The 16101-nt window shown below is 58.6% G+C and overlaps 6 protein-coding genes and 1 pseudogene across 6 annotated transcripts in view; 4 read left to right on the top strand and 3 right to left on the bottom strand.

Annotated features, from left to right (window-relative positions):
* ACA1_203740 (5methylthioribose kinase) overlaps positions 1-1010 on the bottom strand; it is a gene marked incomplete at both ends in the record, with an annotated part of 2118 nt that extends 1108 nt beyond the window's left edge. The window contains 4 exons of the mRNA XM_004338294.1: positions 10-89; positions 224-397; positions 528-717; positions 807-1010. Of these exons, the coding sequence (XP_004338342.1) occupies positions 10-89; positions 224-397; positions 528-717; positions 807-1010 (648 nt within the window). The remainder of the gene's footprint in view (positions 1-9; positions 90-223; positions 398-527; positions 718-806) is intronic.
* A 239-nt stretch (positions 1011-1249) lies between these two features.
* On the bottom strand, positions 1250-6193 carry ACA1_203730 (annotated as a pseudogene).
* A 569-nt stretch (positions 6194-6762) lies between these two features.
* ACA1_203720 (E1E2 ATPase subfamily protein) lies at positions 6763-10803 on the top strand (the record flags this gene model as incomplete). Its single annotated transcript, XM_004338293.1, has 15 exons — positions 6763-6838; positions 7085-7767; positions 7828-8051; positions 8153-8276; positions 8345-8444; positions 8525-8662; positions 8748-9088; positions 9189-9287; positions 9390-9534; positions 9656-9756; positions 9851-9964; positions 10056-10279; positions 10378-10438; positions 10518-10592; positions 10678-10803. 15 exons carry the CDS (start codon positions 6763-6765, stop codon positions 10801-10803), a joined length of 2631 nt encoding a protein of 876 aa, XP_004338341.1.
* A 340-nt stretch (positions 10804-11143) lies between these two features.
* On the top strand, positions 11144-11952 carry ACA1_203710 (uncharacterized protein; the record flags this gene model as incomplete). The annotated part of the gene is made up of 3 exons (XM_004338292.1): positions 11144-11288; positions 11406-11506; positions 11611-11952. The coding sequence occupies 3 exons, from the start codon at positions 11144-11146 to the stop codon at positions 11950-11952; spliced, it is 588 nt and encodes a 195-aa protein (XP_004338340.1).
* Positions 11953-13228: 1276 nt separating this feature from the next.
* On the top strand, positions 13229-14182 carry ACA1_203700 (bZIP transcription factor domain containing protein; the record flags this gene model as incomplete). Its single annotated transcript, XM_004338291.1, has 3 exons — positions 13229-13425; positions 13564-14130; positions 14164-14182. The coding sequence occupies 3 exons, from the start codon at positions 13229-13231 to the stop codon at positions 14180-14182; spliced, it is 783 nt and encodes a 260-aa protein (XP_004338339.1).
* A 530-nt stretch (positions 14183-14712) lies between these two features.
* Positions 14713-15398, top strand: ACA1_203690 (RNA methyltransferase, TrmH superfamily protein; the record flags this gene model as incomplete). The annotated part of the gene is made up of 3 exons (XM_004338290.1): positions 14713-14809; positions 14877-15221; positions 15301-15398. 3 exons carry the CDS (start codon positions 14713-14715, stop codon positions 15396-15398), a joined length of 540 nt encoding a protein of 179 aa, XP_004338338.1.
* Positions 15399-15488: 90 nt separating this feature from the next.
* ACA1_203680 (Cofilin/tropomyosin-type actin-binding protein) lies at positions 15489-16024 on the bottom strand (the record flags this gene model as incomplete). Its single annotated transcript, XM_004338289.1, is given in 2 exon segments — positions 15489-15573; positions 15591-16024. The coding sequence occupies 2 exon segments, from the start codon at positions 16022-16024 to the stop codon at positions 15489-15491; spliced, it is 519 nt and encodes a 172-aa protein (XP_004338337.1).
* Positions 16025-16101: the final 77 nt, after the last annotated feature.

The raw sequence follows: 16101 nt of genomic DNA, 5'->3' as shown, positions 1-16101 counted from the left end.
GAAGTGTACGAGCACGACGTCATCGAGATGCGGAGAGTTCCAGCGGTTGCGTGAGCAATCCGTGAAGGGATCCACGAAGAACAGCTCCTCTATCGTGTGCGTGTGCGTGTGCGGTGGTGCGTGTGCGTGTGCGTGTGCGTGTGGGTGTGGGTGTGCGTGTGCGTGTGCGGCACATAGAATGGTGAGGTCGAGAGGTGAGCCAAAGTGGGGGGAGGGGGCTGACCGGTGATGGTGTGCATGTGGTTCTGGTCGAAGAACTCGATCTGGCGGCGCCGCTCGGCCGAAGCTTCGTGGGTGGTCGGTAGAGGCTTGTGGACGCTCGTGGCGTAGAGCGTGCGGGCGAGGAACTCGCCCAAGTGCTCCGCGGCTCGCGGGTACTCCCTACCCTCCACCACACCTGCGCGCTCCTCCGCACACGCGCACACACGCAGCACCGCACACGCACCCGCACCGCCGCACACATACGACACACCGGCGATGAGAGAAGCGGGTCGAGCGGTGCCAGGCGAGCGGCAGAGAGGGTGTACCGCGGCGGAGGATGATGTGCGGGGAGAGGTAGGACATGGCGAAGGCGAAGAGGGCGGGGTCGTAGTGGATGGGCGTCGGCACCCGGCCCGCGGCGTGGCGGTGCTGCTCCGACAGGCCCTCCCACTCAAACCACGCCCGACGCGCAGACAACGGCCAGCCCTCGCCCACGCACCGCACGTAGGGCAGAGCCTGGTCGCATGTTTTTTATTAATTGTTTTAAACATATTTAGTATTGAGATCATTAATCAATACAATAAAAGAAAAGAAAGAAAGTAAACCTGCTTGACCACGAGGGCGCCGTGGGGACCCTGCACGATGAAGACGAGGTTGAGGTTGCCGTCGCCCACCTCGGCCACGGACCACTCATTCGGTCCCGACCCGCCCATTAGCTCGCGGGCCACTGCCAGGCGCCACAGCCAGCGTGCGGCACTCTCCTCCGTCAGCACCTCGTAGCCGCTGCCGCTCTCCTCCACCTTGTCCATCTTCTTGTGTAGTGCTCAGTACACGAATTGTGAGCTTTGCGAGGCTTTGTGCACAAATCGTGCAGACAAACAGCTTCTGCTAGCAGGTCATGAAGATGGTGGTGTTGATGGTTGTATGTGGCAGAGAAAGAGGAACAAAGATACAAAGGGGTCTTTGGTGGTCTGGAGTTGATGAGAGAGAGGGTGGGGTTGGGGTTGAGGTGGTGGGCTCATGATTCACTACAACTACTACTCTGCCGCTACTCGACGGCCTGGTAGCCGAGGGAGACCTGATCCCTGTCGTGAGCGATGAACATTGGCTCGTAGGGCGAGCCCGGGCATGGCCGCTTGAGGTTGAGCTCCTTGTTGTAGCGCTTGATCAACGCGTCCAACGACGGGCACTCCACCTGTCATACACACCACGAAAAACTCTGCTCAGCACACGCACACACACGCACCCCCCGCACACGCACACGCACCACCGCACACGCACACGCACACACGAGGGCGTACCTTGCCGATGGCGTAGGGAGAGCCTGGGGAGTGGGTGATGCGGTAGTGCTTGAGGGCGCCCTTGCCGTCGACGACGGTGAGCGCGTAGCAGCCGAGGTCGCGGCTGGAGAAGCGGAGGAGGAAGGTGCCCTTCTTCTCGCCGCCCATGCGTCGCTCGGCCTCCTGCGACGAGATCTCGCCGTGGAAGTAGCGCTCCCGCAGCAGATCGTGGATGCGGTCGAGCACGCTGGGCTCGGCCAGCGGGCCGAACCAGTGGAGCATCTTGGCGAAGGACTCGAGCGAGACCTGCTGCTCGTCGCGCGGGTCGGCCGCCACGCGTCGCAGGCACTGCCACTTGATGTCGCGCGGGTCCTTGGGCAGCGGCACGCGAATGACTTCGCTGAAGGCCTCGGCGAAGGCGCGCCAGCTGACCGTGGTCATGCCCAGGAAGCGGTCACGCCACAGCTGGCGCGCCATGGGATCGGGGAGGAGGCCGTCGATGATGATGTAGTCGAACCGCGGGATGATCTCCTCGAACGACGGGCGCTGGTCCATGTCCCCGTGCCAGCACGCGTTGATGAGGTCGCGCAGCGACAGGGGGATGTCGCGCGGGAGCACTGGTCGCCGCGCGTCGACGCACACCGCCTCCACCAGCTCGGCCAGCGACTCGATCTCCGCCCACGGGTCCTGCCCCGACAGGATCTCCCACAGCACTATGCCGAACGAGTACTGCGCACACCGAATCGCGTGATTAAATTACAAAAAAATTCAAAAAAATCAAAGAAAACAGGAAATGATAATAATACAGAAGAGGTGACGTACGACGTCGGCCTTTTCGTTGTACTCCTTGTTCATCAGCACCTCGGGCGCCATCCAGAGCGGCGTGCCGATGGGACCGTGCTTCTCCTTCTTCGCCGCGGCGTCCTTCTTGACCACGCTCAGACCGAAATCGGCCACCTTGACCGTCCAGTTCCTGTCCACCAGCAAATTGGCCGCCTGTCACGCAGAGGCGCACGTCAGCCCACATCGCACGACGAGTAGTCCACGTGTCCCGCCTCCCCGAAGATGCCGGCTTCACGACACGACACGACACGACACGACACGCACCACGCACGACACACAGAAGAGAAGAATACCTTGAGATCGAGATGGAGGAACTGGGGCTTGGATCGATGGAGCCAATTGACGCCGAGGGCGGCGTCCTTGGCGAAGAGCATCTTCCGCTTGAGCGACAGCTTGAGGCTCCGATCGCGCAGCAGGTCGTACACGGACCCGCGCGGCATGAGCTCGGTGACGATGAGCAGATTGCCCGGCTGCGTGCACGCGCCCATGAAGAGCAGCACGTTCGGATGCCGGAGAGTCGACATGATCGCCACCTCCTTCCTGAAGTCGTCCTGCACACCATCATCATCACCAACCAGTCAGCTTCCGTGTGTGTTGTGTGTGTGTCGCAAGGGGGGACGCACCAGGGTTTTGTCGTCAAACTTTTGTGTGGAGAGTTTCTTCACGGCGACGGGCTTGCCGTGGAGTTCAGCCTTGAAGACGGTACCGAACGAACCCGTGCCCAGCGACGTGCCCGGGTTCTTGATGAGCAACGGGTCGATTTCCCATCGCTCCAGTCCTCCCGTCACACCGCCTCGGCCGTCCACCGCCCCGAGCCTATGGTTGCCCCGAAAAAAAAAGCTCAGCAACTGCTGACAGACCGACACGCACACGCACACACGCACCACCGCACACGCACACGCACACGCATACGACACGGCACGAGACAGCAACACAACGCGAGAGTGGTCAGGCAAAGTACCGCATCGAAGCGGTGCCGGAGGGCATGGGGCCGGCCGTGGTCGCCGTGAGAATGGGGTCTGGTCGCATAGACCGGTCGAAGGCGTGCGACGCCGCCATAGAGTCCGCGTGGAACACCGCCGTCGCCGATAGACTGGTACCTGTCGAGAGCGAACGAGGCGGGTGAGCGACCAGAGGCAGGGACGTGAATGAAAGATCGTCGTGTCGGGTGGTGACGAGTGTGGACAAGTACCGGCGAGGCTGCCGGCCATGGGCAGGTTGGGCTGCGGCAGAGTGCAGAGCCCCTCGGGGAGCGCCCACAAGCACAGCGTCTTGTCGTACGAGGCCGACACCAGCAGCCAGCCGTGCATGCCGGGTCGGCGGCGGCAAGGAATAAGCAGCAAGCTGATGAAGGGGGAGAGAGGTGCGGCCCCGATGTGTGAGAGAGTGGGCTTGTGCAGCGCGATCGTTGTACGTGGTTTGGATGGGGGGGGAGCTACCTAGAGACGGCGTCCGTGTGATAGCCGCACAAGCGCGCGCCCAGCTCAAGGTCTGATTCCCATACCGCGATGGACTGTGGAACAGTGCGTGCGTGAGTCAGCTCGGTGTGCTCATTCATGTGGGCACGGGAGAAGGCTGGACGATAGTTCGCACCTTATCCCACGACGCTGACCACAGGTGCTGGCCCGACCACGCCAGGCCGTACACGAGCCCTGTGTGTTGTTTGCCCTGGACGACCAGCTGTCGTCAGCTCGCGCAGCGATGGAAGCGAAATCGCGTGTGGAGGTACGCGTACCTTGCATACGCGAGTGGTGGTATCAGTCTGCCAGGCGGACACGGCGCGGTCGTCGGACGAGGTGTAGACGTAGTCCTTTCCCGCCACCACGTCGTTCACCTTCCTCGAGTGCGCCTCGAACTCCTTCTCCATTTTGAAGGTCTGCAGCGAAAAAAAGAAAAGTAAGCGGCAGCCAGGGAAAGGGCCAGATCTGGAGATGTGGGCATCTACCTTGGTGTTGAATATGCGGATCTTTTTGTCGTTGCACGCGGCCCAAATCTGGCCGTCGACCTGGGTCATGGCGAGCACGAAGGCGTCGATGTTGATTTCCCGGTGGACGTCGAGCTTGCTCGCATTCCACACCTTGAGCTTGGCATCACCGCTCGTCCACACGTGCACCGTGTTCCCTTGCACTGCAGCGCATTCGTCGAATGAAGTGAGCCAACGGAACGGAAAGGCGAGACAAGACAAAGAGGGGAGCGTCGGTACCGATGGGGCAGATGGAGTAGACTGCGCCCGGGGCCTCCTTGACCAGCACGCCTCGTGCGTCCCTAATCTGGAGGGACCTCTCCGCCCCAGTCCACACGTGCGGGCCCACCGCTTTGATCGAAAAAATGCGACCCTAAGCAGAGAAACACAACCGAGCGGGTCAGCGGGCGGACGTTCATACAATGCGCCCGGCGCGGATGCGAGTGATACCTGGCCAGAGTCGAGCTGTCGCAGGAAGCGCAGGTCCTCGCCTTCCCACACGCGTATGCTACCCGCCGAGTCGCCCGACCACACGTGCCACTTGTCGCCGCCCCACACGCGCTCCACAGCGCCGATTGACTTGTGGTGGCCGGTCATCTATAGATAGAGATATGTGGCACAACCCGCGACATTCACACGAAGCGACGTGTGAGCGACTTGCCATCAGTGGGGGCGGGAGGGGGTGGCAGGCGCGGCACGCACCTTGCGCAGAAAGCGGCCGTATTTGCGGGTGGCAGGTTTGGCGCTGCAGTGGTCCTCCTCCTCGGCCTCGAAGAGAAGGCCGTAGTTGACGATCATGAGCGCCACGAGATCGTTCATCCGCACCTGCCAGTCCAGCGCACCGGCGGCCGGGTGTCCGGTCGGCGCCCACTGCATGTGCGGCGCAAACAGGGAGGCCAGCTGCTGTGCGTCCATTCGCGTTTTCTGTTTCGCGTCGGCCGACGTGAGGCGCAGACGTGAGTTGTTGAGTCAAAGGCGAGACAAAGGAAAGTGGTTAAGGAGTACCTCGAAGTTGAGGTGGACCATGTGAAGGAGCCGCGTGAGTTCGGCCAGGACGGCGCGGTTGGCCGGCGGCAAGGCGGCGACGAGACGTGCCACCTCCTGCACCCGCTCCACCCCGTCGCGGATCTCGGACGCCTTCGTCCAGCGCTCGAACTGCGCCGCCGTCAGCAGCGGATCTGGCAGCCTGTGCGCAGTGATGATCCAAGCCGTGTGCATGTCAGTGCCTAGCGCTGGTTGTGTGTGTGTGTGTGTGTGTGTGTGTGTGTGTGTGTGTGTGTACCGGCGGAGGAAGGTCTTGAGAAGGGACGAGACGGTGTTGACGTCCTCGACCTTGGTGAAGTCGATCGCCTCGCCGCTGTTGATCTCCTCCTGGAAGCGCTGCACCTCGGGTCCGGAGCCCGCCGCCTTGAATATGCCCACCAGCGGCAGTCCTGGAAAGAAGAATCGCCAGCGACCAGGCCTCAGGTCAGTCGTGTGTGTGTGCATGAACCGAGAGAGTGAGTGCGGTCAAGGAGAGAGGAGGTCGGCACCATAGGCGGTAAGATAGGTGAGGGCCTTCTTGACGAAGAGGGGCACTTGCAGCCATGGCCGCGCCTCTCGGTCCCGCGCCAGGAGCTCCTCCAGCGCCACCCCGAAAACGCCTGCACTTGCCTCGCCGCCAGCGCCTACGGCCCCGTTGGTCTGCCGTTGTCGTCCCAGCGAGGGGCCATCACCAGAGGGCCTCTGCACGCAACACACACACACCCGAGAGTTGATATTAACATCTGAATTCTGCCTTCAGAGTTGCACCCATCCAGATGTGGGGTGCTCTCGGGCCGTGGTATGCTGGCCTTGATGCTTATAAATGAAGCTGCCGAATTCGCACAATTTCCGGCGGGGGGGGGCATACCGATGAGGGATCCATTGCTGTGAATGCCAAGAGGAAGAGAAGGAGGGAATAAATAGTTCGAACGAGATCAAGCGAAAGGTGTGCAAAGAGCCGCAATCCAAGACTATATTCCTGGGAATGCACCGAGCGAGTTCGTCCTCGCCGCAACCAAAATAAAATAAGACCACCAAATTTCTCGTCTTGCGGCACCCCGAGAACATTTCTTTTCAATTTTTTTTCGCTTTTTCCTTCTTTCTATTTCCCTCGTGTCACTTACCAAACCAGGTAATGGCGACGCTAACGGTGCACACCGGTGGGCCTGAGCTGTGGGGGGGGGGGCTCTTCAAAGCTCCACACAAGGGAACAGTCCTTGAGACACAACAGGGAAAGCCTGGAAAGAGTGTGGAAGGAGTGGAGGTGGAGAGGTGAGACACCAAGAGGTTACTGATTGATCACTTCAGCAAGAGCGAGAGGACAGGCGACGATAAGACGAGATGTCTAGGATCCAACCGAGGGTGAATAACAATAACGGCAAGCCGCCTCCCCTCCCCACTACAACTACCACGGCCTGGGGAGGGGGCAGCCGGATACAAACGAAGAAGAAGATGGAGCCCAGTACACCACCGCCGGTCTCACCCAAAGGCGACGAGGAGAGCGTGGACGAGAACATGCATGAGGAAGGTACCGAACCGGCTCCATTTTATTTCCCCTCCATTAGCGATTGAACCAAGCTCTCGTGCTCCCCACGCACTACAAACGCAACAGAGGGCGCCATCCCCGACGTCGCATCCAGCGAGGGGGTCACTCCACGCAGCCCAGACGCAACGGAAGGTTTGATACCAGACGTAGAAGGTACTTTGCCCCATCTACACGCCATTAATAGATTGCCCCCCCCCCGAATTCAATCTGAAAATCGCGTGGGAGTAGATGACGATCCGGAAGACGACATGGGCGACCCATTGGATTCAGCGCGAGGCCGGGAGAGGGAAAGAGAGAGACAGCGAGAGAAGGAAAAGGCCAAGGAGGAAGAGAGCAGAAGGGAGAAGGAGAAGCGGAACAAGTGCAGGAAGAAGAGTTCGCAGAAGAGCATCGAGGAGCTAGAGCGACAGAGCGTGAAGTCCCCACGCGCCAGCGCCGACGACCACAACACGACGCCCAGGTCGTCTCGGCGGGAGAAGCGGAGCGACAAGACCAGCGGAGCTGACGACAAGAAGGGGAAGAAGGGCAGCAACAAGGGGAGCAACAAGGAAGATACACACACCAACGGCAGCGATGACAAGCCCAAACGAAAGAAGGGCTCGTTTTTCCAGCGCAGGAACGACGACACGACGACGCAGGCCAAGCTCAGCGCCAGCCAGACGCAGAGCCTCAGGACGGGCGGCGGCGGCGCCGATGTGCTCGACGTCGACGACGGGAGCCGCCGAAACACGATCGCCGGCTACCGGCCCGACGACAAGAAGGCGCGGGATCGAAACGGCGGCGACGACGAAGACGAAGACGATTCGAGTGACAACGATGGTGGCATCGGTCGCGGGCTGCAGAGGAGATACGCGCTCCAGGACATATTCGTACCGAACCACTCCCAAATCGCAATCACATCACTTTCGAATGTGTGCGAGCTAGGCGCCGAGTTGCTGACTATGAGTGTGTGGTGCGTTGTTCAACCTCAGGACTATCACATCTTGTCGGTGGAGGCGATCGAGGCGCGCTTCCGCACGAGCATCCAACAGGGACTCTCCACCATGGACGCCGAGCAGAAGCTGGGCCGCAACGGGCCGAATCATCCGACGGTCAAGAGCCCCACGCTCGACATCGACGAGTTCGCCACGAAGAAGGTGTTGGTCAGGCGTGATGGCTATCGCAAGGCTATCGAGTCCCGAGAACTGGTCGTCGGGTACGCCTGAATGCCCTCTCGTCTCTGCCCTGTCTGTCAGTGCCTCGGAGGCGAGCGATACTAACGCGGCCGCCTTGCTTGACTTGATCGCCCCCGCGCAGGGACGTGGTGACTCTGGAGACGGGGCCGGTCTTTGCCGACATGCGGGTGGTGGGCATCAACACGGTCGACTTGCTCGTCGACAATTCGATGATCACTGGCGACCCCGAGCCCATTCCACGCCAGGTACGCTTGCTTGGTGCCCATTCAGTTGTCCTTTATCTCTTATTCTCGTGCTCACATGATGATGGCAGGTGGACATGACGACAGAGAACTACCTGGCGAGCGAGAATCTCATCTTCTATGGCACCTCCATAGTCGATGGCGAGGGAACGGGCATCGTCGTCCGCACGGGTAAGCACCCACACAAAGCCACGCGCGCCGGCGAGTCAGTTGGCTGATCTTGATGGGGGCGCATCCACGCGGGAACGCAGGTGATGGTACGCTGCTGGCGCGAATGATCAAGGACAACGAGAGCGCCAAGCTGAGAAAGGAGGGCGGACCCAAGGCCAAGAAGCCCATCATGAAGCAGCTCGCCAAGAACGGCCTCCTCTTCAAGGAACCCAACGCTGGTATGCATACCATGGCCTCCCCGCACAACATTCCAATGTAGTTGGTATGCCACGTGCTCACATTCTGCACGACCCACCCACCCAGCGAGCCGCTTGGGCCGAGTGACGACTCTGGTAGTGGACGCCGCCGGTGTGCTCACGGAGAACAAGAGCTCGGTGAGTTACATCATGATCGACAAGGAGATCCGCGAGGCCACCTCGACCCTGCCCGAGGGCGAGCCCACGTTCAACGCGCTCCTGCGGGCCTGCGTGCTGGGCTGCAACGCGTTCTTCCAGGTGCCCGACGGCGTGAACAAGACCAAGCTCAACATCGACCACCTCGACGTCGAAGAGTGGGACAACACCAGCGGTGCGCTCCTGCGCTTCTACGAAAAGAATCCGACGCTGGGCATGAAGCGACGAGACGACGCCTTCTGCAGCGAAATCGTACGTCGCGCGACCCAACACCGCCCGCTCACATGCCACGCACAACCACATTTGTCCGCTTACACTCCCAATGGCGTTTGTACTTGCGCACTACACACAGATGCGTAATGCGTGGGAGAAGGTGGCCGATGACTTGAACGACTGCCACGTGAGCGTTCACCGGTGGGCGAAGGGTCCGCACGTCGGTGGAGAAGATGAGGTTTGTTGTGATTTCCCCCCCACCAACAACTTCAACTCGTATGCGTTGTGCCTGAGCGTGGTCACTCAACCCAATCGGCAATTTCATGACCGCCACACGCAGACGAAGGCCGGTTTTCTGGCGGTGTTGACCGGTCCGCTCGAGGTGGTACTGCAGCACTGCAGCACGCACATGCTGCTGGGGCAGAGCAAGAAGCTCGACAACACCAGCAAAAAGGAGATCCGAGAGCAGGCGATGATCCTCCAAGGTACGCACATCGCCTTTCACTGTCTTTTCTATTTATTCATGCAAATATTTTTATTTATTTATTGGGCGCCAAGCAAAAACGACGATCTCACGTGCACTCATATTGGCCTTTTGACGTGCAGGCTACGGTGAGGTCGTGGTGGCCTTCGCGCAGCTGCCGCTCAATAGCAGAGACTACCCGCACGACTTTGAATTCGACTTTTACACGCCCAACTTCCCCCTGGTGCGTCGTCTCTCGCTCGAGCGCGCACCTTCACTCGCGTGATTGCTCAACGAACATCTTCTTTCGTTCGATCGATCGATTCGCGAATCAACAGAAAGAGCTGTGTTTCCTCGGCCTGGTGTCGATGGGGTCGCGCGTCTACAAGACCATCCCGTCCGCGATTGAACGCTGCAAGCTCGCCAATATTCGAATCATCATGGTCTCCCAGGTACAGCCTCCCCTGCGCGCCGCAAGCCCTGGCAGCCGACCACTCCTCCAAACAACCGCCAAACGCAAACGAACCACCGCACACGCACCAGGACTCCGCCCCGGCGGTGAAGGTGATGGCACGGAAGATGGGTCTCATTACCAAGGAGACGCCAGAGGATATTGCCAAGAAGGAGGGGGTGATGGTCGACGAACTGAACCCGGAGAAGCTGGAGCAGGCCAAGGCGATCGTGCTCGACGGCAGCCAGATGGCGCTCATGATGGAGGAGGGCCTCTCGCACATCATGAGAACCCACGACGAAGTCGTCATCTCTGGGTACGCGTGTTCCCTCCCCACTCTTTGCCCTCTGCAATTCGAGCATCTCTCGACTCACGCATCGCTTTCTTCTCTCTTTCTTTTGTCACTCTTCCAAGAACGGACGCGAGCCAGAAGCTCAAGATCGTCAGAGCGGCCCAGATGATGAGAAAGTCGGAGGTACGCGCGGGCGGCACCAGCCAGCAGGCCAGCAGTTGGCCGCAATGGAAAAGACACTAACCCCATCTGTTCTGGACAGGTGGTGGTCGCCACCGGCGCGCAGTTGGCCGACTGCGCCGGCCTGGCCGTGGCCGACGTCGGCATCGCCGCACCGGTACTGCCTCCACTGCGAGGGCTGCTTTGCGTTGTGTTGTTGTGGGACTCACACACGGTTCGACTTTGCCGTTCGCGTTTCACAGGGGAGCGTCGAGGGTGTGCAACAGGCGGCGGATGCGATCATGACGGGCGGGGCGCTGGACTCAATTCTCGACGCCGTCGAGTTTGTGAGGAAGAAGGGCGAGGGCGGTGGCTGTACTCTACAGTGATGATGCTGATGGCACAAACAAAGTTCTCACTGGACCACCGCACAAAATCAAACCTCAATGTCCCTTGTTCACCACAAGAAAAGGTGGGGGAAGAGGTGGTGGGCCAATGTTGGTCCAACCGTTATGCCGCCGACCAACCACAGCTCACGGTGGCCCAGACTTTTCTGCCGCCAATCTTTTGCCCGACAAAGCAGACTTTTGCCTGGTTTTAGTGGTCGACGAAAATCGATCATTGGTTAGGAGAGTAATTTGTCACTTTCATTAAAATTAAATCGGACCTCTGCCGCCAACACAAAGCGGCGGCTTGCTCTTTCAATCTTCAGACTTCCCTCACACAGCCATGCGTTCCTTCCTCATCTGCGTCGTCCTCGCTCTCGCGATCGCTTGCGCTGCTGCCCAGCAGACCAGGCCCAAGCTCTCCGAGACTTTCGAGTCCAAGGGCTTCGTGCAGATCAAGAACAACGGCACCCTCTTCTTCGGCGAGGGTATGTACCTGCTTCCGCCCATGATCTCCATCCATTTTATTATCTCTTTTCATTACCGCTCGTCTTTACCTCCGCAAAATCATCGATACCAAGTCTGACCGTTCCTCCATCTGTTAGGCTGGTACCACGTCTCGCAGCCCGACGGCAAGGCCCTTGAGGCCTTCGCTTTCGGTGGTGCTGAGCACCTCAACGTCTACGAGCTCCAGAGGTTCGACAAGGTGCGATTTCCTCATTCATTACGCATTCTTCATTCTACTTCCCCCCCAATCCTTGCCGGATTAATTGTTAATGCCCCATCGCAATTTTGATTTTGTTCGTGTAGGGTAAGGCTTTCGAGGTCATCCACGCTGGTCATGACAAGACCCCCATCTGCCACACCAAGTCCCTGACCGGCAAGATGCCCCAGCTCTGGGATTGGGTTGAGAAGGCCGACTACGTCCGCAACTTCACCGCCAACGGCTCCAAGTTCGATCTCTGGGGCTACAAGACCGCCGGTATCACCCTCGAGGTCGCCGTGCCCGTCGGCTACCCCAACATCCTCGCTTACTTCGGCCGCTTCTCCGCCGGAAACGAGTTCTCCTACTACATCGAGCAGTGGAAGACTGATAAGCCCCACAGCACCTGGTTCGAGATCCCCAAGGAGTGCCACCTCGGCCCCAAGTAAACTTAGTGACCAACAATCGTTCTGCCTTTAGTGGCACAAGACGTTGTCTCCATCAACTGTGCCAGTTTTTCTTTGTGGAAATGAATGGCCTGAATACACTTGCTCTTCTTGCACTTGTACTCATTTGAAATGAGGTCAAAAATGACTGGCGAAATTTTGGTGTGGTTAAAATCAGTTTGGGCCATCAGTTATAATGTATGATTTGTTGTAACGCAGGGATCAGTTGGCATGAACTAGAAAAATGATTTGGTTTTGGGAGACATGTGTAATGGAGGATCAAAATACAAGAGAGGCTTGTGCACAAGCCCCACACACAAAACATGGGGCTGTGGTCAGACTCACCAGCAAGGGCAACAACAGCCCCATCATCTGGATTCAGGTGTTGGACCAGTTCAAGGAGATCACACCCACTGGCTGATCCCATGTGGTCCAACCCCAACATGATGTTTGTGTGCACTGTGTGTTAGCATACACAGCAAAAAAGTGTAGAGATATAATGATTAAGTTGTAGAGTGGTAAACTGGTCATGGTTGCAGGTGCCATAGCTACCTGAGCAACAGTGATATTACATGATGTAATGATAGCAATGTGCTCTACATCCCATGTACAGCAAGAATCTCATCTCTACTTTCTGATGAATTGTACAAATTTATACTCAAGACCTGTGATGTATCCCCACTGCAAGGATTTGGATTCACACAAGATGTGTAAATCAACTATAATCTGGGGCATAAGCAATTAAGCAAAATTAATATTCTGATTGCACAGAAGTAGTGGGTGTGGATTTTTGTCCAAAACACATCAGGGTGGATGAAATTTTGTTTGTTTTTTTTTCCAAGTACTGGTGAGTCAGGCATGACTAAGCCCCTCCTCCTTGCACCTTGGTGCTGGTCCTTATCATTGCATGGAGCTCGGAACGTCGGAACACACTGTGTAACGCCGATATTGTCGTGCAGCTTTTGTGCAACACTCCATGCAACGCCCAACCGCCCAACAGGTCAGAATGTGGTCGATGATCAATCGTTACGCCAGGCTTACGTGAGTACGACGTCGAATTTCCTGGGCTTCTGTCAGGTCTCCGTAATTAATAGCCAATGACCGTCCTATCTCCTTCGTTATGTCGAAATTTCGAGTTATTCAGCTTTTCCGCCGGTGATCGCCCCGGGACTGGTGCCGCTATAAATTGTGGGAGTCCGCGCTTCAGCAAAGGGCAAAACGATTTCTCGTGAGCAGGCGAGTAAGCGACTACACCAACAACCACCCAACGTACGCAGCAATGGCGGAACCGCACCACAACACCAATATGTTCAGGCCTCCCTTCAACCCTTCGGCAGTCCTCGCACCGCCCGCGCACCCGACGCTCTCTGAGAATGCGCCCATCGATCAATTCATTCAGAGCGGCGCGGATGGATCGAGCTACTACCCGGGCTACGCGACCCCGTCCGAGCATGATTACTTCTCCCTGTTCGCCGAGTTCGCGATGGACTTGACCCCGCCCCCCAGCCTCAAGAGGTACTTGCTCGCCTCCTTTCGATTCAGAAAATTACTGTCGTGCAGCTACTTTGCCACAATGCTCATTGATTCAACTTATAACTCTTTCTCCATCCACAGCAACCAGCAGCAGCCTCCTCCCATGCTCGGCAAGACTGGCCTCGCGCCGACCTACTCAACCACGGCCGTGCCTCCCGATGCCCTCAACGCCAACCGCAAGAGGAAGAAGGATGGCGTCTCATCGAATGGCACGGGCACCGCCCCTACCAAGAAGGCCGCACAATCCGCGGCGGCCAAGAAGACCAAGAAGCAGCAGCAGGCGCAACTCGACCTCTCGGACGAGGAGGACGATCTCGACGTCGGCGCTGGTGACGGCACCCTTCCCGAGCGCGAGAGGCGTCTCCTCAAGAACCGCAAGGCCGCCCAGCAGTTCAGGAAGCGCCAAAAGAATCACATCCTCGAGCTCGAGGCGCGTGTGGAGACCCTCTCGACCGAGAACTCGACCCTCACCTCGCAGGTGGAGCTCCTGCACGCCGAGAACAAGCTCATCCGCGAGCAGCTCGACTACATGCGCAGCTTCGTCCTCAATGCGCTGCAGTTCACCTTCCCGCCAGGCGGCATGGGTGGCGGCATGGGTCCGATGGGGGCCATGGCCATGCACGATCTGCAGAAGAGCATGATCCCCCCGTCGGCACTCTCTCGCAGCGACTCGAGCGACAAGGATTCGAGCCGGCCATAGAGTCGATCGAGCTTCGTTCTTCTCTTCTCGATCTCTTCCTCTCCTCAAGGAGGCGATTCAACACAACGATCTTGCCTCTGCAATTTTCCTTCTACTCGGTGGATTCAACGACCTGCCGCGATGCCGCAAGTCGATTCCCGTTCTGCGGACCCTTGCGGAATCGAAGTGCGATCTCGAGATGCCATCTGAGTCGTTCGTCCTTTCGGGCGGCCTCCCGAATGAACCATCTGCATCACCTTCCCGAACGGGTTGTGTGGCAGTGGTCTCAAACATCAACTGCCGCCGCTGTACATAAATCTCTGTCAGTTGTATTAAAGCATCAAAATCCTACCATCTTTCCATCTCGCTTTCTTGCTTGCACACAAATGAAGAGAACAGCCACGATTGCACTGCTTCGTCCGCGAGCAGACAGAGTGTGGGCCAGTGCTCGCCAGACAATGTGCGGCACATCCAAGTCGGGCTGGTGGACAACAACGCGCAGCGTGTTCACGCACGCCCCACCAGCAGATGAAGCCGAAGGAAGTTTGGAGATGCAGCGACACAAGCCACCCGTACCCCTCCTCCGCCCACGCGAGGTCGTGGTGGCGTGCGTGCCGCTCAAGTCCAACGTCAACGTCTCCGCCATTGGTACCCCCCCCCCAATCACGTGAGTGACCTGCACCCAGAGCTGACGCCTGGGTGTGCGAGGGTGCAGCGCGAACGTGCTCGTGTTTGCAGGTGCGACAGTTGGTCTGCTGTGGCACGGCCAAGCTGCTCAACAAGGTGGCGCGCGATGCTGTGTTGCTTCAAGATAGTGCGAAGGATAACAAGAGCGGTGATGCCGAGGGCAGTGCGAGCTCGGGATCGTGGTTCAAGGTGGTGAACACGCTTCGACACCCACTCCTGCGCTTCAAGGAAGAGGGCTACGAGGTGGTGGGCCTTGAACAGACCGCAGCCTCGACGAGCCTCTACGACTTCCGGTTTGCCCGCAAGACGGTCCTCGTCATCGGGAGCGAGAACAAGGGCATCCCGCCCGACATACTTGCCGTGTGTGATCGAGGTGCGTGCCTTCTTCTTTCTCTTTCTATGCCCTTCGCGTGTTCTGACTGAGTTGTGGTGATGGCTCTGATGGTGTGCAGTGGTCGAGATACCACTCAACGGGCCGCCGCACAGCCTCAATGTGGCCAGCGCGGCCGCCATCGGCCTCTATGAGTACTGCAGACAGCACCCATCATGAGAAAAGAAGAAGAAGAAGAAGAGGCCACTACCATGTGTATGTACAGCAGTTTATATTCATGTCTTCTTGTTGTTCAAACATGAGACTCGCTTACTTGACGGTGGCCTTGGCGCGGATCTTGTTCTCCACGTCCTCCAGCGAGAGGTCATCCACGCCCGAGGCCTGCACCGGCAGGCTCATGCCGGCCCCCACTGGTCGATCAGGCCCTTGGCGCCCTTGGAGAACATGCTCGCCATCATGCGCTCCTTGGTCGACGTCGAGTCGGGCGCCCAGAGAAGGAACACCAGGCGCGTGCGCACGACGCTGTCAGAGTGCGCGCGCCACGGCACCTGGGCCACGGCCATGCGGCACTGGTCGCGCGGCAGGCTCGCCACCAGGCTCTCCCAGGTCGCGGGCACAGCACCAGCGTCAGCGGAGGAGTGTGGAGTCGTTGAAGAGGAGACGTCGATGGTGAAGGTGGACTGGGACCCGTCCACGAGCTTGAGGGTGCAGAAGGGCACGAAGAGGGGCGTCGACTCCGAGTCGGAGGAGGAAGCGTCGAAGTCGTACCGGCGGCTGACGGCGAGGACGGCCGAGTGCACATCTTCGGTGAGGCGGACAGCGCCAGTGCCAGAGACAATGGACATTCTTGAATGTGGGAAAGGGAGCGTAGGGTGCTGGCTTGAGAGTGGAGCTTGTTGTGAATGACCTTCAACAGTTTGCA

The sequence above is a fragment of the Acanthamoeba castellanii genome (genome assembly GCF_000313135.1).
Source record: "Acanthamoeba castellanii str. Neff unplaced genomic scaffold scf7180000084754, whole genome shotgun sequence".
Taxonomy (NCBI): Eukaryota; Discosea; order Longamoebia; family Acanthamoebidae; genus Acanthamoeba; species Acanthamoeba castellanii.
The sequence above is the reverse complement of the archived record's forward strand: the minus strand, read 5'-3'. Positions and strand labels throughout refer to the sequence as shown.